This window comes from Canis lupus, chromosome 11 (assembly GCF_048164855.1).
Source record: "Canis lupus baileyi chromosome 11, mCanLup2.hap1, whole genome shotgun sequence".
Taxonomy (NCBI): domain Eukaryota; kingdom Metazoa; phylum Chordata; class Mammalia; order Carnivora; family Canidae; genus Canis; species Canis lupus.
The window spans coordinates 32,770,238-32,795,934 of NC_132848.1; the positions used below are offsets into that span (position 1 = coordinate 32,770,238).

At 46.2% G+C, this 25,697-nt stretch overlaps 1 protein-coding gene across 4 annotated transcripts in view; it reads left to right on the forward strand.

The window, feature by feature from the left end:
• Window positions 1-25,697, forward strand: part of LARGE1 (LARGE xylosyl- and glucuronyltransferase 1) — a 521,069-nt gene that overhangs the window by 229,700 nt on the left and 265,672 nt on the right. For all 4 annotated transcript variants that reach the window (XM_072844187.1, XM_072844185.1, XM_072844186.1 and 1 more), the window contains 2 exons: window positions 2,457-2,758; window positions 17,831-17,913. In XM_072844187.1, coding sequence (XP_072700288.1) covers window positions 2,457-2,758; window positions 17,831-17,913 — 385 coding nt within the window. The remainder of the gene's footprint in view (window positions 1-2,456; window positions 2,759-17,830; window positions 17,914-25,697) is intronic.

Consider the following 25,697-nt stretch of genomic DNA (forward strand, 5'->3'; position numbering starts at 1 on the left):
CAATGGGAAAGCTTAAATGTTGAGCGTCTGTTTCCTCATCTGTAATGGGGACACTGGTTGCCACCTTCTCTTACTGCGATAACCTCAGACGTTATCAGCATGAACTACCCAGCACTGCACAGATCCATAGCAGGCCCCACACAAAGCATAACTCTGCCTGCTGCCAGAAACTAGATGCTCATCTTTTCCCACCCCTGCTCGAAGGGTCGATGTCAGTTGAGCAAACACAATTGCTGTTAGTGGCCTATTCGTTTTCATTCTCTGTGGAACTGATTTGGTTTCACCAAACAGGCAAACAGGTTTCAAAAGCCTGGGTCAGAGCTTGTAATTGGCCAGCTCGGTGACAATACAACCCTAATCAACCTGTGATTTTATGTACCCACACACTCAGCCTCGGCCTTTGATCTGTGGTCCTGAGCAGTGGAATTCAGCGAGTCCCATACGCCAGTAATAGGAGAGGGCCAGGAGCTCAGGCATTAACCCCGAGGTAATTAAGAGGGAGAAAAATGAGTCATGTTTATGAAGGCCCACAGTCACATCAGAAAGCCCTGGGCAGAGGCCGAGGTAGTGCAGCGGCACAGGTGAAACCCGCGGGGTATAATTCATCCCTTTCTTTGATCTTCTCTGGGACAGTTTGGAAGCTCAGTGGGGTCTGAGCAGGAAGAAGAAAAACTCAAAGTATGGAAAAAGAGGAAGGTGGTTTTTTTTTTTTTTTTTTTTTTTTTTTTGGTGTGGGTTTTTTTTTTTTCTTTTCTTTCTTTTTTTTTTTTTTTTTTTTTTTTTTTTGGCAGGCAGCTAAGAGAGGATGATTTTCTAGAGATGTCATTTTTGCTTGGTAATCTCTCAGGCAGCCGTGTTGTAGCTGGATCCTGGGATTTGGGCAGCATAAGAACAGAGAGGAGTGACAGCTTTGGGTTTATCATGTCCCGGATGCACCTGCATACAAGGTGTGGTATGCTAAGTATCTTTAGGAAATGGAGATTTTACAGTAATAAATTTTTTTTAAAAAAAACCATAGCTCTCTGTAGGGCCTGTAATGAAACTTTAAGTGGGGCATGTACAGGCTCAGGCCTAAGGGCGACCTGGGTACGAATTCTGACGCCATTGTGTCCTGGTTGTGTGACTTTGAGGCACTTGATTATTTTACTCTTGGCTTGGACACATGTATCTACCTCACAGCGTTCATCAGATGGTATATTACCACAAAGATAAGTATGATCTGTTGTTCTCATTGAGCTGCCAGCCTTTCCAGGAAACATTTGCTAAAACAATTACCAAGTACAGTATGACAGCTACGTGTTTTTCATAGTGATATGTACCAAAAAAATGTACGAACACCCTGAAGAAGATTTTGCCTACACACGGAAGGAGGCTTCTGAAACGGGGTTTTGAAGGATGAATAGGTGTTCACATAGGAAGAACTAAACAAATGTGGCCGTTATTAATATTTGTTCCTTTTACTCCTTTTTGCTCTCTTCCACTTTCTCCGTTTCCTCCTTCCCCTCCACCTGCTGCTACTCCTTCATATTCGAATTTTATAGAGAACAAGAATGTCTGCCTGGAAATGTGCCAAGTAGGAAGGCAGGGTATTTAATTAGGGGAAAAAAAATCATGATTGTCTTCTTTAGACGGCCCCTTCGTTTTAATCGTGGTAGTCGGTCCTGCTGTGGGCTCTGTCCCCGGGTCCTGCTGTGGGCTCTGCCCCCGGGTCCTGCTGTGGGCTCTGTCCCCGGGTCCTGCTGTGGACTCTGTCCCTGCAGTCCTGCTGTGGGCTCTGTCCCCGGGTCCTGTTGTGGGCTCTGTCCCCGGGTCCTGCTGTGGGCTCTGCCCCCGGGTCCTGCTGTGGGCTCTGTCCCCGGGTCCTGCTGTGGGCTCTGCCCCCGGGTCCTGCTGTGGGCTCTGTCCCCCGGTCCTGCTGTGGGCTCTGTCCCCGGGTCCTGCTGTGGGCTCTGTCCCTGCGGTCCTGCTGTGGGCTCTGCCCCCGGGTCCTGCTGTGGGCTCTGTCCCTGCGGTCCTGCTGTGGGCTCTGTCCCCGGGTCCTGCTGTGGGCTCTGTCCCTGCGGTCCTGCTGTGGGCTCTGTCCCTGGGTCCTGCTGTGGGCTCTGTCCCCGGGTCCTGCTGTGGGCTCTGTCCCCGGGTCCTGCTGTGGGCTCTGTCCCCGGGTCCTGCTGTGGGCTCTGTCCCCGGGTCCTGCTGTGGGCTCTGTCCCTGCGGTCCTGCTGTGGGCTCTGCCCCCGGGTCCTGCTGTGGGCTCTGCCCCCGGGTCCTGCTGTGGGCTCTGTCCCCGGGTCCTGCTGTGGGCTCTGTCCCCGGGTCCGCCCAGATGCATTTATTCCCCACGACTCCCCGGCGCTCTCCCTGGCTGGGGACAGCGAGGCCCCGGGTGGTGATGGATGCGCGGGCGCGGGTGTGGGCTCGGCCGCGTCGCCCCGGCTAACCTGGTGTTTCTCCCCCAGATGGGAAGCCGGTGTCCCTGTCTCCGCTGGAGTCGCAGCCGCACAGCCCCCGGTACGCGGCCGCCGGCCCGCGGGAGCGCGAGAGCCTGGAGGTGCGCGTGCGGGAGGTGGAGGAGGAGAACCGCGCGCTCCGCAGGCAGCTCAGCCTGGCGCAGGGCCGTGCGCCCGGGCCCCGGCGCGGCAACCACTCCAGGACCTACTCCATGGAGGAGGGCACGGGCGACAGCGAGAGCCTCCGCGCCGGCATCGTGGCGGGCAACAGCTCCGAGTGCGGGCAGCAGCCGGTCGTGGAGAAGTGCGAGGTAAAGAGCGCCTGCGCCCCCCGCACCCCGCGCCACCCCGAGGGCCCCCGGGCTCCTGCCCCCACCCTCCGGCTCCTGCCCCGGGCTCCTGCCCCCCACCCTCCGGCTCCTGCCCCCACCCTCCGGCTCCTGCCCCAGGCTCCTGCCCCCAACCCCCCCGGCTCCTGCCCCCCCCTCCCCCCGGGCTCGTGCCCGGGCAGCGCTGGCGTTAATGCCTCGGGCCGAAGGTGCGTCTCTCACGGACACTGACCTTGCCGTGTGGCCTGGCCCCTCGCTGAGCCGCTCTGAGCCAGAGTCTTTGCCATCTGAAAAATGGGCCCAAGAGGGGCCCACGCCTCGGAGATGCTAGGAGGAGCCGAGGGGTGGAGACGCTTGCTTGCTTCTTGGCGGTTCGTTTTGACCCAATCAGGGTTCCTGACCCTAGTTGTCATCCGTCCTGGGGATGCCTCTAACTTAGAATACAGTGAGGGTTGCGCCTGGACTCGTGGCCCTGTTGGGCAGTTCCCTTGGCCTCCTTCTCACTTTATAATCAGCTTTTGAAGTTCAGAACCAGACATTTGTTGCTCTTCCAAGGCAGTGATTTAACTTTACAGCCTAATAGCTTGTCTCCCCCCCACCCCCGCCTCGCCACTTTCCCTGTTAGTGACTCTTTGGACATTTGGAAAACTTACCACCTCTTCTCCGTACTGTCCTCATCCCACTCATTTGGCTCATTTGTGCATCTGTGCTTATGTCTGCACTGAACACACACACATGCACACACACTCGTTTCCTGCTGCTTCCAGTTCCCAAGGACAGAAATTAGAGCACCCCTGTCAAAATCAAGGCCTCTTGTGATCCAGACGTGCCTAAGTTCATATCCCAGCTCTGGTGGTTTCTGCTGTGGCTGCTTGAGCAAGTATCTCATGAATAAATTTGAGGAAAAAAATTCTTCACACGGGATTTATGAGAAGTAAATGGGATGGGTCATGTAAAGCCACAAGCAGTGCCTGGTACATAGTATGTTTTTAATTATGGGTTTTGTTTTTTTGAGAGAGAGTGTGTGCGAGCAGTGGGGGTGAGGAGGTGGGCAGAGGGAGAAAGAGAATCCCAAGCAGGCCCCACAGTCAGCACAGAGCCTGATGCATGGCACAATCCCATAACCCTGAGATCGTGACCCAAACCTAAATCAAGAGTTGGATGCCCAACTGACTAAACCACCCAGGTGCCCCATCAATTATGGTTAATTTTTATTATTTTTAGTTAGATACATTACCTACTGCTGCTTTATTCCATTTCTGGGCCGCATCGTCAGAATGAGACTTCACACCCCCCTGAACACTCCTGGCAAACTGTAATATGTTGTTCATGTGAGAGTAGTTATTGTTGCTGATACTATACAGTCTGTGACAAGGGAATGTGGGGCTTACCAAGCAACATAGACTCTATTCTGGGGAAGGTCAGTGGTGAATGAGGAGAACCCTAGGCTTTAGTAGGATTTCTCGCAGTTTCTGAAGCCTGGTTGAGGTGTGGAGAGGTGGACAGTGGTGGATGGAGGCTGTCCGGTGAGGAATGTACACATGAGTATGAAAAGTGTGAAGCAAAGCCTTGTCCTAGCAAGAAAGAATGCAGGACATGGGGAGGTGGTCAGTCAGGAAGCCTAGAGAACCCGAGCCGGGAAACGGTTACACTGGATTATCATTCATCCTTCATTCAGCAGATAGTCACTCAGCCTCTGTTAGGTGTCTCACACTATTCTCTGCGCTGGGAAACATCAGTGAACAAAAAACAGCCCAAACTTCCCTTCTTGTTCTCATGTTGAGATGGGACATAGAGGAAGAGATCAAGAAATAGAGAAATTCAAATGTCAGGAGGTGTTAAATGCCACACATTTGTTCAGCCCTGCCCACATGCCACATCCCATCCGTTCATTCTTCCACAACCATCGACAGTGGCCTGTGGTACTCAATCTCTCTCCCTTTTTAGATCTTTGAAAATGAGGACTCAGCCGTGTTAACAGATCCCCCTGCTTCAGGCTGGTCTGGGAGGACCCTAATTTGGGAGCTTCTCTTCTTGCCTGAAAGGCGGCTTGCTTGCTTTCTTGCAGATTCTTTGCTCACAGGTTGTGACCCTGATGTCTGCTCAGAGTGGGTGATGGAACCCTCCACCTAGGTGGGACAGCTCAGAGGGAGGAGGCATATGTACATTACCATGACTCAGACGGACTCAGAATCAAGGAGATGGAAAATGGAAATGAGAAAGGAAACAAAAGGGGGAGGGTGGGGGACCCAAGTGGGGCAGAGGGAGAAATTGGGGCTTTCTTTTCCTACCATGGGCTGTCTGGCCAGCAGCTTCCCTTCCCCGTTCTGTTTTCTGAGAGACGCCTCCTATTTCTGAAGAGGGCTTCTGCCCAGAGCGCTCTGCAGAAGAGTGTAGACAAAACAGCTACTGAAGCTGGGAGACGGGAATCTCAGTCCTGGCCTCATTCCCAGCGTAAGAGCTGTGTGGCACTGAGCAAGTTACATCATTTTTCTGTGTCTCAGTTTCCTCGTTTGTAAGTTACCAATAAAAATCAAGTTCCTGCCTTGTTTGTATTATGTCAATGGTGACAGTAGATACTACAGCTGGAGGCAAACTCTAAAAATACTTGTTACTGGCATTAGATTTTACTGTGAAGTATCTAATCCCAACTAACAATGGCTTGACATCTAATTTTTCTTTATGCTCAAGAAGTCTGGAAGCCTTTCAAGTAGGAATGTCCATTTTGGGGATGCGGGCTTCCTTGATGTTTCACTCAGCTTGCTTGACTGGCATTCCCAAGGTCCTCTCAGTGTCCATGATGGCTGCTGGAGCTTTGGTCATATCTCCACATTCCAGCTGGCAGGAAAGCAGTGGGGCTAAGACGGAGTATGCCACCCTCCTTAAATAACATGCAGTTGACGTCCACCATCCATTCCTCTAGGAGCACGCTGGTGGAAGAAATTTGCTGCAGCTGCCATCTAGCTGCAAGGGAGCCTGGAAAGGGTAGATTTCATTCAAGAAAGCCACGTTCTCTGCTAACATTTTGGAGTTCTGATGCTAGAGAGAACAGATGTTATAGTCACAGTGAATGTTCTTTATCACATGGATTGTGCGCAGACTTGGTGGTGAATTAGAATAAAATATCAAAAATGCACATTTGTGGCACCCACCTTAGACCTGCTCATCAAGATTCTCTGGGTGCCTGCAAGATATGAGCATTAAAAAAAATTGGTACAAGTGATTTAGAAATAGTAGGGACTGTTTAGAAGCCACTGCTTGAAGCCACAACAAAAAATGGGGTTCTCTTCATTCTCATGATCTGATGAAGCACAGGGATGAAGTAGCAATATAGGAATTCAGACCTAGGGGACACCTAGGCAGCTCAGTGTCTGAGACCTACCTTTGGCTCAGGTCATGATCCCAGGGTCCTGGGATCAAGTCCCACATCGGGCTCCCCATAGGGAGCCTGCTTCTCCCTCTGCCTGTGTCTTTGCCTCTCTCTCTCTCTGTGTCTACCATGAATAAATAAATAAAAGTATTTTTTTATTTTTTTTATTTTTTTTATTTATTTATTTTTTAATTTTTATTTATTTATGATAGTCACACAGAGAGAAAGAGAGAGAGGCAGAGACACAGGCAGAGGGAGAAGCAGGCTCCATGCACCGGGAGCCCGATATGGGATTCGATCCCGGGTCTCCAGGATCGCGCCCTGGGCAAAGGCAGGCGCCAAACCGCTGCGCCACCCAGGGATCCCAATAAAAGTATTTTTTTAAAAATGGAATTCAGACCTGGCAATTGTTGATTCTTATCATCTCTTTTCAGTCATTTGCACCTGAGAATTAAAAGCTTTAATCTTTTGCTTTTCTTCTCTTTGCCTGTCTTGATAATGTTACTTCTTAGACCCTGCAAGTTATTTTTGGTAGAATTGTCTGTGCTGAAACCTGGGTCCTGTTCAGAGCTTGCACAGATGAATTTGAAAGTTGATCTGCTGGCAGCTTCTTTCAAGGTGGTCTCCTCTGGGAGCACATTGACCTTGAGATGCTGACTTTATAGTCATTATTATGGTATAGATACTTTCTCTGTCTCCATCGTTTGGTGTCTTAAAAGATTTTAGCAAAGAAGCCATAGAGGCAAACAAGAAATGTCAATGGAGTCAAAATGGAAGCCTCCCTTCATGGCGACACTTAGCGATTACAAGTGCTGAAGCCGGTCCTGACACCCTGTCAGAGCACAGCGCCTCGTAACTAAGGACATTGTCATCATTCCTTGTTGCACTGAAACTTTTCCGGGGTATGACAAGTATTTCTTGAAAAGTCTTCTGTAATGATGCCCAGGCTGTCAGTCGAGATATCTGGTGATGGAAACAATGGGCCCTCACCAGTCCTTGTGCCCTCTTATCGTTCCTAATTACATGGCCTTCAAAGAGCTGTCCGTTTTATTCTTGCCTTTCTCTGTTGTCAGGGCAGTGCTGTTTCAGTGATGACTGATTCCTCTGTGCCCCAGAACTTGCAGCAGAAAAATGCTCTTTGATTCCCCCATGGGCCCGCCTGTGTCTGGATATGTGTATTTTTCTTGACTTTCGGGTTCAGGTCTATTCCGAGAGTCAGCTCTGGTACAGCGGAAGTGTCACAGGATCCAGAGTCCAAATTCCTGACCACGAATCTTGCTTTGTTGGTCATTAGTCATATGACCTGGGGTAATTGAGTGACTCTCTTAGAGTCTGTGTCATCCTGTTACAAAATGAGAATTTATGATATGTTCTTCCCCCTGCAGTTGTGAGGATGAAACGGGTTAGCAGGTGGGAAACTAACTCTGTACGAGCATCACATACCCTTGCGCTGGGTGTTCTTGTTCCCTGATTCTGCCTGACGGACACTTAAAATGTCATGGCTTCAAACAATACCAGTTGTTTTATTAGCTCTCATGGTTTCTTTGGGACAAGGATTTGGGAAGGGCTATAGAGCTGTACTGGATTGGTGTTCCTCACACACTTGTCAGTAGTTTGTGGCTGGAGCTGAACAGTGAAGGCTGGAGCAGTGGGCACCGGCCCCGCCTCCCTCTTCCGCGTCTATAGACTTGGGCCTCTCAGCGTCTATCTGTACAGCTGGTTTGGGCTTCCCTCCAGCATGGCGGCCCCAGGGCAGTTGGTTGCTTCCATGGCAGCTGAAGACTAAGCACAAGTATTCCAGTGACCAAGGCAGAACAGAAACACTTTTCCGGACCTGGCCTCAGAGTCCCATCGTGTCACTTCTGCTGATAGTGTAACCTTTTCATGGACAGAGGCTCAAAGGCTCACCCAGTTTCCCAGGGAGAAGCACACACGCCATCTCTCAGTGGGAGGGGATGTCAGGAATTGGTGGATGTACTTTGATTCAACAGCAGTTGACACTGTTACAGTGAGGGGTCAGGTGAATGGTTCTCTCTGATGTGAGACCACCATTACGGAAGTATGTCTCTCCTACTCCACGCTTTGAGCTTCATTTCTTGGTAGTAATGTCATAGTAATAAAAGTTAACATTTACTCAGCCTTTAAAGTGGATCAGACACTATGCTAAAATTTACATAAAATAATTTACATAAAATATCTCATTCAAACCACACAGCATACTTTCTTCATTTTACACATTAGAAAACTGCTAAGAAAGTTTCGACAATTATTTCCAAGTCATGCTACCGAGTGGAGGGGGAGCTCGAATTTAAACCTAAGCAGTTTGCTTCCAGAGCCTGTGCCCGGAGCCCCTGCCTTATCACTCTGTGAGTCAGAGCACCTGGGATCCATGCTTCCGTGAGCTTGGAGCCCCAGCTCTCGTCTGTGCCTGGCAGATGCCTCACCTTACAGGCTGTGGGTAACCGGGCGTGAGGGAGGGGGGGTCACCTTTCCCCTTGGGGGCTACAGCAGCCCCACGGGGGTAGTCATTACTCAGTAGGTTGAGGCAAGGATGTACCTGTTCTTTTAAAAGAAGTTAGGTTGAAAATTGCCTTCCAGATTGTGACTGTGACTGTATTTGTTAGCTCAGTGTACTGAGCTAGCTAACAGGTGTACTATTTTGCTTTAGGCATTACATTTAGAAGACTTGACACTTTGTATGTTCATTTTCTGGACCCCTAAAACCACAGTATTTTGATCTATTGCTTTTACTTCATTTTTGAGGGTTTTACAAACTAACTCCTCAGTGGAGGGGTTTGGGGCCTCCCATATTTACATTGTTGTTGGAAGATACTCTTGTTTCATCTGGGTTCACATTTTATTAGCCTCACAGGTTGTCTTCTGGGCTACCCCAAGGATCTAAATCTGCTAAAGTATCTTCCCTAAGTGTCAGGCCCTGGAGTTAGGGAACATGATATCTGGAAGGATCCTAGTAGGATTTTCTTATGCAGGGATTTTCAGGAACCCTAGCTCCTAAAGTGATTACTTAGGTTGCCTCCCCTACTGGAGTCTGGTAGTTAGTTATTGCTTCATACCCAGTTATCCCCAAAACCCAATGGCTTCAGATAATGAACCTTTATTATGTCATACAGTTTGTGAGAATCAGGACTCTGGAAGCAGCTAAGTAGTCCATTATATCTGGAGGGTTCTCATGTGGTTGCAGTGAAGTTGTCTGCTAGGGTTGCAATTATTGGTAGGCTTGTTGGGGCCTGGCAGATCTGCTTCAGAGATGGCACACTAGTGGGCTGGGACCTCAGTTCCTTAGAATTATTTGCATGTTCTCACACTGTCCCTGAGGAGGGGATCCAGAACAAGGCAGAGGCCATAATTTTATTGTGACCTGCCTTTGATATCATATCCTACTAGTTCTGCCAAGCTCTATTGGCCATATAGACTGACCCTAATACAGCATAGGAGAGGCTATATCATGGCTACATAAGCTGGCAGGGATCTTTGGGAACAGTCTTGGAGGTGGCTACCATACCATGCCCATGGCAAGGGGCCCTGCCCTGTCTCTTGCAGCCTCCTGTCCATACTTACTCCAAAGGAGTCCTGCCCTCATCTGCTTTCTCTGTCATGCTCTCTTATTATGTTTTATTTCTTAAAATGTGCCATTAACAACAACAAATAAAGATGCAACCTTCTCATTTCAAAGATAATGAAGGTAAAATGGAGCAAAATAAAAGGTCTGTCCTAATTTTGCACAGTTGCTACCATGGCCCAAATGATGGTTGATTCCAGTGGCTCATCTCCTCCCTCCTGTGTCTTCTGCCCTCTTGTATGGAGGAGGATGTAGGTAGTTCCAACATTTGACAAAAACAGAGGGAATCGGGCAGCTCCAAAAGCCCTCCTTTCAGCTGTGGGGGAAAGACAATCCCAATCCTTACGTGAAGGAGAGGCAGGGTGAGGGTAGGAGGAATGAAACTGATGCCTGACTTTCAGGAGTATTTAAGGCTCAAGAACATAGAGTCCAGCATACTGTAAAACTTTTATATTAATAGTAATTGATACTACTGATTGCTGATGCCTATCTTCTGTGTGTACACAATGCCAGATTCTAAGTCCTTTACATGAATCATCATTAATGTGTCATTAATGTGTCTAGCAGTCCTTGACAAATTTTTATCCCTTTTTTACAGATGAAGAAACTGAGATCCCAGCAGGTGCTGGTATGTCTTGTAAGATGGCGGGGAGGAGTTTGATATGTGAGGTGAAGCACCAGGGCATCCTGAACTCTGAGGGCTCATTATGGAAACAAGGAAACCTAGTGAGTCATCCAGCTTGATCACAGCACAGACACTATGAAAGAAGGAGGCGAGGAGGGTGTTGATCACGTCTGCTTTCACTTTTTGTGCAAATATCAGACACTGCACTTGTGCATGTGTTAGCTCCTGGACTCTGAATCGTTATAAATTTATAACTAGGGAAGCTTGAGCTTAGTAAGGCCACATAGCTAAAAAGTGCGTGTCTACATTTACAAATCTCTTTTGTTTTTAATTGTGGTACAGTAGGCCTTACAACATGACATTTACTCTTAAAAATGAACTGTACATTTCAGTAGTGATAAGTATGTTCACATTGTTTTGCAACAGATCCCTAAAACTTTCTTATCTTGCAAAATATACCTGTTAAACAGCAAAAATTCCTTCATTTTTCTCTCTCCTCACCTCAGGCCCTGGTAACCACCATTCTACTTCCTGTAAATTTGTGTGCTTCAGATCCTTTATATAAGTGGGATCAAATGGTACTTGTCTTTCTGTGACTAGCTTATTTCACTTAGCATGATGTCCTCAAAGTTCACATTGCAGCACAAGACAGGATTTCCTTCCTTTTTAAGGCTGAATACTACTTCATTGTCTGTATATACATGTTTTGTTTATCCACTCATCTGACAGTGGAAACTTGGATTGCTTCCACCTCTTGGCTGCTGTGAATAATGCTGCTGTGAGCATGGGTGTGCAAAAATCTCTTGGAGATCCTACTTTCAATTTTTTTGGATATATACCTAGAAATAGGATGGCTAGATCATATGGTAATTCTATTTTTAATTGTTCTAGGGACCACCATATTCTTTTCCACAGCAGGTGCACCATTTTGCGCTTGTGGTAATAGCACACAAAGGTCCTATTTCTCCACATCCTCATCACACGTTGTCTTAATCCATATACTATCCTGCTTCCTCTGCTAGAGAAGTTGACTGCAAACAGATCATCCCAAGGACTTTGAAAGAATACATCATGTGGACCCTTCTCACCACCACCTTTGATTCCCTGTCCCAAATCACCTCTGGTTTAGTGTGCTATGATGTTGCATGTGCAGGCAGTCTGCAAAGACGTGTCCTTGGGGCTGGTGCCTGAGGATACTGAGGGGTTTATTGGAGGTGGCTCTATCTCACAAACCTGAGATCATGACCTGAGCTAAAACCAGCAGTCAGACACTTAAGCCACTGAACCACCCCAGTGTGCCCCTGTTTTTATTTTTTTAATTGAAGTATAGTTGACAAACAATAGGAGGTGTCCACTTTTGTCTTCTATAGGGTTTAGACAATTCTGTCTTTTGGGTCTGTGGTTTAATATTTAGAGGAAACAGAACTCAACCACTGGCTTTACAAAAGAAGTAGAGATGCCCTGGAGGTTTGTAAGATGATTTTAGGTGGCTCATCAGCAGTATATTTCTTTCATTTTAGTAGTTACATGTGTGTTTTATTGAGACAGGATAGTATGGGTTTAACAGCAGGGCTGTGAGTTCAACCCCTTGATTTGCCACCCATTGGCTGAGCCATGGGGCCTTGGACAAGACACTTAACTACCATATCTCACTCTTCATCTTGAATTTTGGAAAACTCTGGATATAAGGAGGACTCTGTACAGTAATCCCACCTTATCCATGGTTCTGATGTCCACAGTTACCTGTAGTCAGCTGTGGTCTGGAAGCAGGTGATCCTCCTCCTGATGATCCATCAGGTCATTAGTAACCTGACAATGTGTCAGAGAGCCCACATCATTCCCCTAACTCCATCTCCACACCTAGGTGTTCCGTCATCACCCATCATCACAAGAAGGGTGACTGCAGTACATGGTACATTAAGATACTTAGAGGCCACATTCATGTAACCTGTTACAGTATATTACTATAAATGTTTTATTTTTAGTTACTGTTGTTAATCTCTTCCTGTGCCTAACTTATAACTTAAGCTTTGCCGTGGGTATGCATTTATAGCAGAATACATATATATATAGGGTTTAGTACTATCCACAGTTTCAGGCGTCCACTGGGGGTTTTGGAAAGTGACCCCTGTGTACTACTGTATATAGAAATTCTACGCTCCTCCTTGTATAGAGGATTCACCAAGAATCAGAGCAGTTAAGTTACTTGCACGAGGTCACTCAGCTGGCCAGAGGCAGAGCTGTCCCATTACCCAGCTCTCCTAATCTGTCCCTCGTTCTTTTATACAAGTGCAGAGGAAGGTCCTCTCTATTGGAGAGATATTGGAAATGGATCCTTTGAACACCCCTCATAGTCTCAGTATGGTCACAGCTCACATCTTGGTTGAGTTTTTACCCAACATTCTTCAAAACACTGAGATAGAGCAGTGGTTTTCAAAGTGTGGTCCCTGGACCAGCAGCATCGGCATCACCTGGATGCAGGCAGTCCTCAGGCCCCCACGTCAAACTTCCAGGATCAGAAACTCTGGGGAAGAGTCCACTGCCCCCCCGCAACTCCCTACCCCTCACTCTGAACAAGCCCTCCAGGGATCATGATGCACGCAGTTTGAGAGCCACTTACTCCTTATCCTCAACAAGCCCTCAAAGGTGAGTAGTGTTGTGTCCCTGTTGTGGACGGGAGGGAATTAAAGCACAGAGGTGTTGAACAACTTTTCCGTATGTTGTTTAGGTATTCAATAAACAGCGTCTGGTCATTAGAGACCCCTTCTCCCACTTGCTTGTCTGATGCACAGCCTCTCAGAGAGGTACCCATTTTTATCTCCATTGTACAGACAAGTCAAGGAGGTCGAGGGACATTAAATGACTGCTCCATGGTCACATAGCAGCAGCTCAGCTTTGACATTGCAGCTCAAACCAGATCTCTTCATTCTTGGTGCATTTTCCCCACAAAGCCACCTCCGCCTCTGTCTCTAGCTATGTGCTTCTCCCCAGCTACCTGTCCTGGGAGGCACCTGCCTCCTCACCCCTTGCCCCCAGCACAGAAGTCTGCAGCTGTCCTCAGAATACGGGCTGAGCCTGACTTTTCACGGCACAGAGGCTGGTGTTGAGATGGATGTCCCCTCTCCCTCCCGCCCCACCGGCAGCCTGCCCAACAGGAGATGCTCACAGTAGGCTGTGCCTGCAGACAGAATGCCCTGAAGAGAGTGCCAGGCCTTCTGTGTCACTACTTCTCATGATGTTGCTGAGGGGGAAGCACAGCGGAGCACAGTATTGATTCCTTCTACCAGGGTCACGCCTTGCCTGCCATCCCTTAGTTTCTTCTGGCTTTCTTTTGGGACATTTTTCCTCTGCATCCATATTTGAGAAAACCACTCTGTGGAGCTTTTTTTGTGTGTGTTGGGGTAGGGGCAGAGGGTGCAAGAACACAGAGAATGTTCTCTTTCAGGTTCTGTTGAAGGCTGACCAGCAGAGAGCTACAAATCCCAGCTGGCCCTGAATGTCAGGAGTGACGATTGCCCTGGTCAAGTCACCTTTGCTCTTTGAAGCTGCCTGGCATCCCCTTGGTCTAGACGGGGCAGGCTACTCTGGTTTACGAGGACACTGAGCTTACCATCATAGGAACCTGATGGAATTGTCTGTTTGGTGTCTTTCTTCCTCTTCCTTTGACCCTGGGGGACTGATTCACCTTTCTGTCCTCCAAGCACAGCACAGTGCCTGGCATGTCGGGGATTCTGAAAATGCCCATGTCATGCCTAAATCCTTCTACAAGTCCTAGAAGTAAACGTCTGCTCACTTGACCTTAGTTCAACTATGTCATGTCTTCAGATGCAGCGTGTGGCGTGTGCTGAACTCCAGAGTCAGGACTAAAGGGAGTGAGCGGGACGCTCTGTGGGCTTCCTTGGAAAGAACCTGTGATCCACGTGTCTGAGAATTTTGTCAATGCTTAAAATTTATAAATACAACTTAGGCATTCTCAAGTTTGCTCTGTTGGTGTTCCTCTGCCTTGTTTCACCTTAGTGATCAGCAATTTATGTATGAATGCCTCTGAGTCCTCTGTGCTTCCCTTCCAGACACCAGGACCAATGTGAGGCTCAGGAAGAGTCACTGGAACTGGCCAGGCCCTAGAAGGAAACTAATGGCACACTCAAAGGAGCTGGGAAGGGTTTAAGGCAGGGCACAGGCCTGGGAGCCAGCGAGGGTGGTGGGACCCCTTGGAGGGAGTCACTACAACCCCTGTGCCCATGGTGTGTGAGGCAGGTAAAGCCCAGGAGAGCCAGAACTCTGGGAGAAGGTTTATGAAAGGTGTGGGGGATCTGACTTGTCTTTGTGCCTTCCCTCAGGCTTCTCAGGGACCAAATTCAACCAGAAACCAGAGCTAGTGGGAACCCAGTTATTCAGGCTGTAAAGGTCAGGTGCTCAGGTACAGAGCAAATTAGAGAAGACTAAGAGTGAGGTTGGAGGAGCAAATATGATCACTGCCAACCCCCATCTGACCTTTGTGACCGGTTAAGGAGAGTATGATATCTATATAAAATATAGGGAGGAAGGCTTGGGGAGTGGTCAGTGGTCACTGAATCTGATACTCAGACCCTTCACTTTGATGAGAGTCATTGAGGTCGTTGGCCATCTTCAAGTCACTTCCCTGAAACACTTTAAACATGGACTTTGTAGCTTCGAAACCAAGTGATGGTGAGACCATATTTGTGACTCTGCTCTTTCAAGGAACGTTCATCTCTGTCCCGTTCTCTCCACCCCAAACCCCAACCCCCATCCTATTCTTGGCATTTGCTTCTGTCCCCACAAAAGTTGGAACCATCCAGAACTCTTCCAAGAGCAGGTCCACAGTGCTCCGGTTTTCTGCATTCCTGGGTAACAGGGCCGTGCTGCTACGGCTCCAGATGATGAATTTATTCATGGTGGCAGGTGTATTGGATGAAACTAAAGAGATTGGAAAATTATGTAAAATGTTTGAGAATGTGCACGCTTGTGCTTACATTTAATGGGCCCATTTAAAAAAGCCCCTGAACCCTGAAGCCAAGACAAAGTTTGATATCTCAGAGGCCGCGTGTTTAAATATTTGTGATTCCAAAGAGCCTGATTCAGCTTTTATCCATTCTTGTTCCCTTCCTGGTTATGTCTCCTGCGTGCAAGCGTTTTCCTATTCATTTCCTCTGTGATTTAAATGGTGACAGTTGCATTTCGCATTACAGTCTTTCATCCTGAGTCTTTGGGAGATATTATCCAGAGATAAGCAATAGTGTCTTCATTTTACAGATGGAGAAATTAAGATATGCACAATATGGTCTAATTTTATGCGAGACTAGGTCAGGCTGGTAGCTCGTGGGTCTGAGTTTCCCTACCACACCCCCCCCCTTCTTCTTTCTGAAAGCCAAATTTCCTCCCAACAGCCCTGCGACTTTTGGGGCAGGATAATTCTCTCTTGTGGGGGCTGCCCTGTGCCTTGTAGGGTATTGAACAGCATCCCTGGCTTCTGTTCACTCGATATCAGTAGCCCTGCACACCCCCAGACTTTGTCAGATGTTCTGGGCAGGGCAAGGGGGCGACTTTTGCCTCCTATCAAGAACCACTGCCTTCCAGCAGAAGAATTTTATATCCTGGCCATCAGAGATTGTGAGTCAATGGGTCTCAGGTAGGAATGAGGCACAGGGTTGTTTCAAGAATATTTCAGGTGTTTCTGATGTACTATCCAGGTTCAGAATCTCTATTCCAGGTTTGGAATCTCACCTGTCATAGCCTGAATAAACTTCCCTCAGTGATGTCTTGGGTGGGGTGGTGGAGTAGGCCTGGGAACCATAGGTCATTGCCCTGAAAGCCTGTAGGGGAGTGACTAGGATGTCGGACCTGCTTTTTTCTTTTTTCTTTTCTTTTCTTTTCTTTTCTTTTCTTTTCTTTTCTTTTCTTTTCTTTTCTTTTCTTTTCTTTTCTTTTCTTTCTTTTTTTTCTTTTCTTTCTTTTCTTCTTTTCTTTTCTTTTTCCATTTTTTAAAGTAATTATAGACTCCTAGGAAGTTATAAAAGTAGTACATAGAGTCAACAGAACCGTTTTGAACTGGCTGATTGGAATAACAGGGAGTGAGTAGTTCTGAAGATGGAGGGCCCCTCTTGAGAAACTTCCTTTTATTAGGTATTGGATGCTGGACGGAACAAATGTGTTCTGCAGTACTCCCAGGACGGAGCGAGGTAGGCTGATTTCAGTTCAAGGAAGGCAGTGCTTCGGTAAAAGGTACAACATTGGGAGACATGAACCTTCTATTCTTTGAGCTGTCTTGAGAGGCTGGGTGACTTTCTGTATGGGATGCTCTAGAGCAGGGCTTCTCAGTCTTCATCAAGTTGCTGAAGCTCACAGGGCAGCCAAGCCCAAGGGAGCCAGCCCTGCCTTGGGAGCCTTGAGATCTCACTGGAAGGGATGAGTGACCTTGTATCCCGTAATTCACTTTCAGCACACCAGGGTGCCAAGGGACCCTGTTTGGGAAGTTCAGCTCTAGAGATCATCATTGCTGTGATTGGAATGCCTTGTGCCAAGCACCATAGACTGCTCTTGGTATCATCCCCTTATGTACTCCATGACATCCTGTAGGACTTGTCATGGCCCTTGCATTACTGTGTGTCACCTGATGCCACTTTTTCCCCCTGGACTAAAGGATGGAGCCAGGGTTTGTGTCTGGAGCCTGTGCTCTTGACTGCTCAGATGAGATACGCCATGAGGTTCCCTTCAATCTTGCCAGCTCTCAGTTCTTGGAATGATGTCTCAGCTGGGGCCTTTGTTGTAATGAACCTGCATAGATGTTTATGGGTCTCTGTGCCCAGTCAGGATCCCCTAACCTAGGGCATCTTTTTTTTTTTTTTTAAGATTTTATTTTTATTTATTTGAGAAAGAGAGAGTGAAAGCAAGCAAGGGGAGGGGCAGAGGGCGAGGGAGAAGGAGACTCCCCACTGAGCAGGGAGCCCGATGTGGGGCTCGATCCCAGGACCTTGAGATCATGACCTGAGTTGAAATCAGATGCTTAACCAACTGAGCCACCTAGGCACACCACCTGGGACGTCTTGCAAGAACATTTCCCAACTCTGAGCCATCACTTCTCAGTCTAAAATCCCTTTCAGTTCTTTCTTTCAGGAAGTATTTCTTTCTTCTCTCTTGTTACCAGTTGTCACGGTCTCCCAGCTTAGGGGAAGGGGACTCACTGTTTGCTTGTTTGAGCCAATCGCCTCTTTTCTCATCCCCAAAATGTAATTGCAAAGAGCCTTAATGGTTTCCAAATGTTGATAGCTCCATAAACCGATTAAAAAGGCCTTAATAAAATGGTCTCAAGTTATTTTCCACAGCTGCAGACTATGCCCTTTGTTTTCTAATGATCCCAACAAGAAATAAGGGGGATTTTTCTTTTCCACATGGTCTGAAACACTGGAAAGACTCTCTTCCATCTGTCTAACGGTTTGCCCTGTTTTTTTTGCTTCCCAGACGATCCACGTTGCTATCGTCTGTGCCGGGTATAACGCCAGCCGTGATGTCGTCACCTTGGTCAAGTCTGTCCTGTTTCACAGGTAAGTGTGGCCGTGGCCCTTTGCGGGCTCATGCCTGTGACTTCCTTGGGGGAAGGGTAAAGAAGAGCAGCATTTCTCATCAGTCAAAGCTGCTGTGAAAATGTGAGTTTTGCCTGACACCCTGGGAATATTATTGGGTTCATAATGTTTAACAGGAGCAATCAGGTGCTATCCCACAATGTGTAGAATTGTAGCTCCTAGACCTAAGGGGACCTTCAGGGACACTCCAGATTTGAGGCTTGCATTTCTTCATTGTCTTCCCTGGCCTGAGATCACCAGCCTTCTCTGTTTACACATCTCTAATGACAGGTTGTGTTATGGACTGGACGATGTCCCCCTAAAATTGTTCTGTTGGAACCCCAGCCCATAGTACCTCAGGATGTGAACTATATTTGGAGACTGGTCTTTAAAGAGGTAGTTCAGTGAAAGTGAGGCAGTAGGAATGAGCTATAATCCAGTATGATTGGTGTTCTGATAAGGGAAGGAGTTGGGGAGACAGTGTCACACAGAGCAGAGACCACATGAGGACAAAGGGAGAAGATGCCCATCTACCAGCCCAGGGAGAAGGCCTCAAGAGGACCCAGCCCTGCCATCACTTGGTCTCAGACTTCAAACCTTCAGAACCATAGAAAATAAGTTTCTACTATTTAAGCACCACCACCACCACCACTCCGTCCCCCCGCCGCCAGTCTGTGGTATTTTGTTGGGGCAGCCCTAGCAAATTCATAAGAGTTTGCTTGCTCTATTCCAATGTAGCCTGTCCCACATCTGGGCATCTCTGACCATCAGGAAGTCCTGTCTTTTAGGACAGTAAAATTTTCCAATCTGTGGATCCTAGCAGATCCCCATGCAAACAGCCATGCAAAGGGTAGATTCCTCTTCACCCTGGAAGTGATCCTGCCTCTCCTGAGTTATCTCTTGTCCAAATTAAACTCCTGTCATTTGCTTCTGCTTTTTTTTTTTTTTTTTTTTTTTTTTTTTTTTTTTTTACAGGAACTTTCTTTTATGTTTTCTCTGTTTGGATTGATTGATATCTGGACCTATCGAGGGTGTATCCAGAATTGAGTTTGTAGTTCTAGCCAGTGTCCTCTCTTCGAACATTCTTACCAAGTGTCCTAGGTTCTAGCTCATTCTACCAAGTTCTATCCAGTTCTACCAAGTTCTACCCAGTGTCCTTTAACATTCTTACCGAGGGTTTAGATGAAGCTATCTATGGCTGTAGCCAAGATCCAGAAGGCTTTGAGCAGTAGGAACAGCCATGAAAAGCTCTTAGAGCTCAACTAAATGAAGATCAATGTGAAGTTAATGCCCGAATCTAGCTGTCAGTGGCATCAACAGAGATGGGAGGCATGGTGGGCACTCCAGACCTGCCAGCCACACAAGAAACTGGCCTTTGGTTCCCCTTTCTCTCTCAGACCCCCATCTGGCCCCTCTATGATCAATTTGGGGGTTCTCTCTCTTAATATTTTTAATTCCATCCCTTTCTCTTCATCCTTGCTGCACCTGGCACAGTTGAGGTCTGCATATTTTCTCTCCTGCTCTTGGTTTTCCAGTCCCCACAGATCTAGCCTCTAAGGCCAGGTGGGGGTTCAGAAAGGCAAATCTGGTTTCTTCAAACTTTTCATTGGCTTCTCCTCATGGAGGGGAGAGAATCAAACTTCTTCACTGTGGTATAGGGACCATCAGGACCTGCCTGATGTCGTTCTCAGCATGCTTTCTCTTTCTTCCCCTTGTTGATAACTTGACTCTCCAGCAACACTGACCTGCTTGTGGCTTCCACCCTCTCCCACATGTGTCCTGCCTGTTGTCTTCACCATGCTGCTCTGTCCATTTCTTCTCTCCTCCCTCTATTTTCCCCTCCCAACTTTGCAGACTCCTTATACTTCTAACAGGAGGCCCACCTGTACCTGTTAGTCAGCAAGAGCCCCCCTCCTCCCAGCCCATAATACCCTGTGCATTTTTATCATTGTACTTAGTATGTTTTGTTTTATTTATTCATGTTATGTCTTTTGCAGTAGAATATGGGACTTTGGGGGACAGAAATCATGCCCAATGTTTCTGTATTCCCATTATCTTAGTGAAGGACTTCACAAGTGTTAAATGCTCAATGTTAACTTGTTTATCTAGTGAATCTGGGAAACTTCACTAATAAATCACCTGAAGATGTATTTATTCGACCAGTTAACTAATCTGTCCAGCTCAGACCTGGTTCGATTACATGGTCCTGCCACTCTATAGCTGAGTGATTTTCAACAGGTCATTTTAATTCTTTAGACTTTAGTTCCTAGGCCAGTTAACTTTTGCTGTGAATCCGTGCACCCTAAAATTTATTAGGTTGAAGACAAAATTTATTAGCTCAGTTGTTTTTACTGAACTCACCTGGGTGGGTGTTTCTCTGGGGTGCCCTACTATGCCTCTGGTCAGCTAGCAGGTCTGCTCCCCACCCAGGAGGGGGAGGGATTCCCTGCTTCCACCCTCCATCCCCTGCGGAGCAGATAAAAGAGAGAAATGAGTAAGCAGAGTAGAGAACACTGTGGGCTAGTGGTAGGGGCTCTCCCATCTCCTATTTGCTCTTCACAGTTGGCACTGGGATTTCAGTTGCACATCTAAGAAGGAAATGGAAATACCAAAAAAAGAATGACCGAGTGGGGCTCAACCTCACGTTTTCTGTCTTAAGGGGAGATGGCCCTTCCACACTACCCCTGCTGCTGTGTGGTTTTTGAGACTCCCTGTGATTCTATAGCCTTCATCTGCTGCTTGAAACCAGGTGTTTTGTAGTAATTTCTAGGGCAGTAAAATTTTCCAATCTGTGGATCCTAGCAGATCCCCATGCAAACAGCCATGCAAAAGGGTAGATTCCTCTTCACCCTGGAAGTGATCCTGCCTTTCCTGAGTTATCTCTTGTCCAGATTAAACAAGATAAGACAAGACCTGATTGGGTGGGGGCAAGATTTTAAAAAAAAATCTTTTTAAAGATTTTATTTATGCATGAGAGACACAGAGAGACCGAGATACAGGCAGAGGGAGAAGCAGGCTCCCTGCAGGGAACCCAATACAGAACTCAATCCCAGGACCACGGGATCACACCCTGAGCCAAAGGAGATGCTCAACCACTGAGCCACCTAGGTGCCCCAAGAAGCCCCTTTTTAAGAAAAAGGATTTGCATGATTTGCGTGATTTCAGTTGTGCTATATCTGAATTATGGCAAATTTTAAAGCCATGAAAACGTTTGGTATTGTTGGGTATAAATATTCTCATTGTTGCGTTAGCTACAAATCAAATAATTCCAGTAGTTGCTGAAACCCTAAGGAATCCCATTGAGTATAAACTTTTATTCCTACAGTCACTGTGTAGCACAAAGATGTTACATTTAAAAATAGCAGATTTGTAGTTGGCTGCTGATGGCATGACATGCTTTCGTGGAAGCATGGGGATTTGAGAAGAAAGCAAATTCTTAGTATGCATTAGGAAATTTCTGCACTCCACGTCAGTGACTACTTTATCTTGGTCCAGATGACCACTTAAATCCCTCCCATCCTTGAAATTCTACAAATGAGAATGTCTGTGAATTGATGTGCTGGTTATAATGACTTGAGATATCAAGACAAAAGGACTTTTGAAAGACTTTCCGCTCAGAAAGTCCAGCTATAAATAGCTTCATTGCTTCCGAAGCACGTTATGGGGATTAACCAATACATGATTATAAAATACTTTGGCAAATGAAGTACCTTTCTAATGTTAATAATAATATAATAATAGTGGTGTAGAATGCTTCTTTTGGCTTTCACTGTTAATTACAGCAATTAGATTTATTCTCCAGACAGGATTTTCAGCAAATTTTCATTTAAGGGTTGCTTTGTTTCATCAAATCAATTTTACTTCTGCAGTATGCCTGGTGACAGTGGGCACACTATATTTTAAAAGATAGTGAAAGAGTGACACACAGGCACTCTTATATTCTCCTACCAGAACTGGAAATTGCTATAATCTTTTGGAGAAGAAGTTTTATGATGTTATGCCCAAGACCTTGACCCTATATGACTAACTTCAGGGACTGTCTTAAGAGGATAATCCTGGCTACAGAAAATACTTTTTTTAATGACCTATTGCTTATGATCCTAAAAATTTGAAAAATACTTAAAAACAGTAAGACTAAACAATGGAACACCCTTTTGTAGTAAAGCATGTCCTCAGTTGATCTTAAAAAGCATCTCCTCATATGGACAAATTGTATGATATAATGACAACACACTTCAAAACATATGCATAATATTATTACATGGTGTCAGCAAAGCCACGTATATGTCACATGTGTGCAGATGCACATAAACAGAATACCGGGGGCAGGAAGACTAGCCAACACCCTGTGTAAAAAGGGAGTTTTTCGTGTTATGCGTGGAGAGAGAGAAACAAAAATGATCTTGTTTTTGTTTTCTCTTTACATGTATTTCTGGTCATCTCATTATGCAACCCCTATGATAAAGAAAAAGGGTGGATGAGAAAAAAATCAATACAAAATATATGTGAACAAGGGTTTACCTAATAGAAAAAAATAGCACATTATGTGTCTGTGTCACCTAGATGGAAGACTATTTCAAGAAAAATTGGGGGACGTAACTCCAACCCCATTTGCAGATAAACTGGGAAGTATAGCTGCTCTTCAAGGAAACCGAGCTTTTAGAGAGCAGAGGAAAAAAAAATTACGTAGCCACTAGGTGTTTACCTCCTGGGCAGGAAGGCAGGCCAGCTTGTAAAAATTTAATATTTGTTTGCGAGGATGATCTACTTACTCTCACACTCTACAGCCCTGTTGGCAGGAAGAAGTTGGGTGATTTCCCTTACTTTGCATATCAAGCAGCTGGATTTTTGTTTTGTTCTGTTTTGTTTTTTTAAAACTTGTGCCCCTGAAGAACATGGAAGATAAAACAGCCTATTTGTGCCCAGTATCTGCCTCTAATTGTGTTATTGCTTATTCAGGCTTAAACTTATTATAGAAGCAGTTTCTAGATCGTGACGGGAAGAACTTAGGATTTGAATAAAACAAACAGAAGTAGGTACTGATTCTGGTCATACCATCTACGAGCTGGGTGGCCCTAGTGAAGTCTCTGAAGAGCTTTGGCTTGTTCCCTTACGTCTTAGAGCCCTGTTGGACTATCCTCAGAGATATTCTATGTGAAACGTTTCTGTGTTTTGTGTATTGAACAAATACGAACCTAGCTCTCTGTGTGAAGTGTTTTTCAGATATGCATTTCATGCTCTTGTGACTCCGTGAGGTGGGTAGTATGATTGTCCCCATTTTACAACTGATGAAGCTACAGGTTAAGTCATAGCTCAGGATCAAAGAGAAGTTACTAGAGACCTCGCTTTGTACCCACTCAGTCTAGATTCAGAGTCTGGCGGGGAGAAAAGTTACTATCTTGAGTATCATTATTCTTTTTATTTTTCATCATCATTTTGAGTGACCACATTGGGAATTGTTATCATTACTGTGATCTCTGTAATCACCCCTTTATCCCTCTGTCATTATCCTCACAAATGAATAAGGAAACTGACGCTCAGAGGTTAAATAGCTTGTTCAAGGTCACTGGGGAGTCATCACTTCTCCTCACATTCTGACCTGACCTTGGTTCTGCCAAAGCCTGGAAGCCACAAGGCCTTTTGCTTTCTATCTTTCTTCCTTCCTTCCTTCCTTCCTTCCTTCCTTCCTTCCTTCCTTCCTTCCTTCCTTCCTTCCTTTCTTTCTTTCTCCTTCCTTCCTTCCTTCCTTCCTTCCTTCCTTCCTTCCTTCCTTCCTTCCTTCCTCTCTCTCTCTCTCTCTCTCTCTCTCTCTCTCTGTTTTGTTTTAGAAAGTTGCTCTGTTCCTCTCCCATGGAAAGCTTTTCTGATGTGATATAGACTTGTCCTTGAATGTTCCCACATTATCAATGCCACTTGTCCTCCCTCAAACCAAGAGCTCACATTGAAAAACCCCCATTCCGGCTGCTGTGTTTTTCTGCAGTGAGTTCTATTAAATCCTTAAGGATAACAGATTCACTGAGCATTGGAGGTACTGTCACAGACTCTTTCTTTTTCTAGAATTGCAATTCCATTGTAAACTTAATAATTAAGGATTATTTCAGCTCAGATGTCCCTGTATATTTTAATAAAAGCAGACCCTGGATTGCCCTGTAGGGGCTGTGGCACATTCCTGACAAGAGAAGAAAGAAAAGCAGGGAGAAGGCTGGGGTTTAATCATCTTTGCTCTTTGTATTACCATATTTATTGCATCCCAACCTGGAACAGGGGAGCAGTTAAGGAAATCATAGAGGCAGCAGGAGCATTGCTCATTATGAGCAAAGTCTGCAGGCTCTGCTGAAGATGAAACATGCACTTGCTGCTTTCTTTGTTGTAAAAGTGTGATCTGGTCTGAATATAGACCAGGCTTAATGTCTGTATTGTTCAGACCCCGGCAAGCTACGTGGGACTGGTTGTATATGAAGATGTTCTGGCCTATTCACAAAAAAGCCTTTGCTCCTGGGCTTAAATCAATGCTCCCAAAATGCATATAATTGATGACTGGTATAAAAGACTATTTTAGATGTTGTAGAAATAAATTTAAATAACATTGAATCCTATATCGAGAAATTATCTTTTTCTGTAAGAAAAAATTCTAAGTTCTCCTCCTTTGCTTGATGCAGTTCAGTTGATATAAATATATTCTTAATGTCTGTCTAACTCCTGCTATCTCCCTGTGAACAAAAGAGCAAGGGGTGGGGGTGGGGCCCTTGGCCTTTGACTGATTTTGGAATTTGAGGACCCTATCATTAAAACTATTTCTTACCTTCCTGATTAGGAACTAAATGTAAAATAAGACTCAGAAGTCACACATGGAGAATGAAAGTCCTTTTTATCACTGTTCTGAGCTGCAGGACATTTCTTCAAAATGTGGGCGCAGTAGGATATTCTCTCAAATGCAGGCACGGTTGGGCTTTTTCTCACCCCCATTAGTTGGGTTTCCCTTCTGGTAGAGGCCAGCCCTGACACCTGCAGGCCTTCCTGACACAGCAAACCATTGGCCTTATAGCCCAGCTCCCTCAGGAGAGAGAAGCCCAGAAACAGCTGAGCAGACCAGGTCTCTTTCCCTCCCCCAAACAGGCCACTTCCCATCGCAGGCAGATGAGAACGTGTTGGCATCTAATTCACATACCTAATGTTCACTCTTCAAGTGAGTACAGTCCATTGGTTTTTAGTGTTCTCTGACTTGTCCAACCATCACTACTTCCTAATGTTAGGCTGTTTTCATCATCTCAGCAAGATCCCTTTGTCTCCATGAGGACTCGCTCCCCGTGTCCCCCTTCTTCCATCCACTGACAGCCCCTCATCTTTCTGTGCCTGTAGATTTGAGGATTCTGGACCTTTCACATCAAGGAGTCTCTCACTGTTTAGTCTCTCATGAGTGGCTGCTTTCGCCGAGTACCACATTCTCAAAGTTCATCGGTGTCATAGCAGGGGTCTTCGATGCTTCTTGTATTTGCGTTTCCAATAATACTCCAGTCCATGGCACCACCACCTTTTGTGTATCCACTCAGCACATAGTGGTCATTGGGGTTGTTTCCATTTCTTGGCAGTTCTGGATGATGCTCCTGTGAAGGTTTGTGTACAAGTATGGGTGTCTAACTAGGAGCAGGGCTGCTGAAGAGCTCACCAGCTGTTAACTTTTTATGCTTAATTTCTGGAGAAATCCCCAGAACCGGTTTCCAAAACAGCTCTACACCATCTTCCAATTCCATAAGTGACAAATGAGG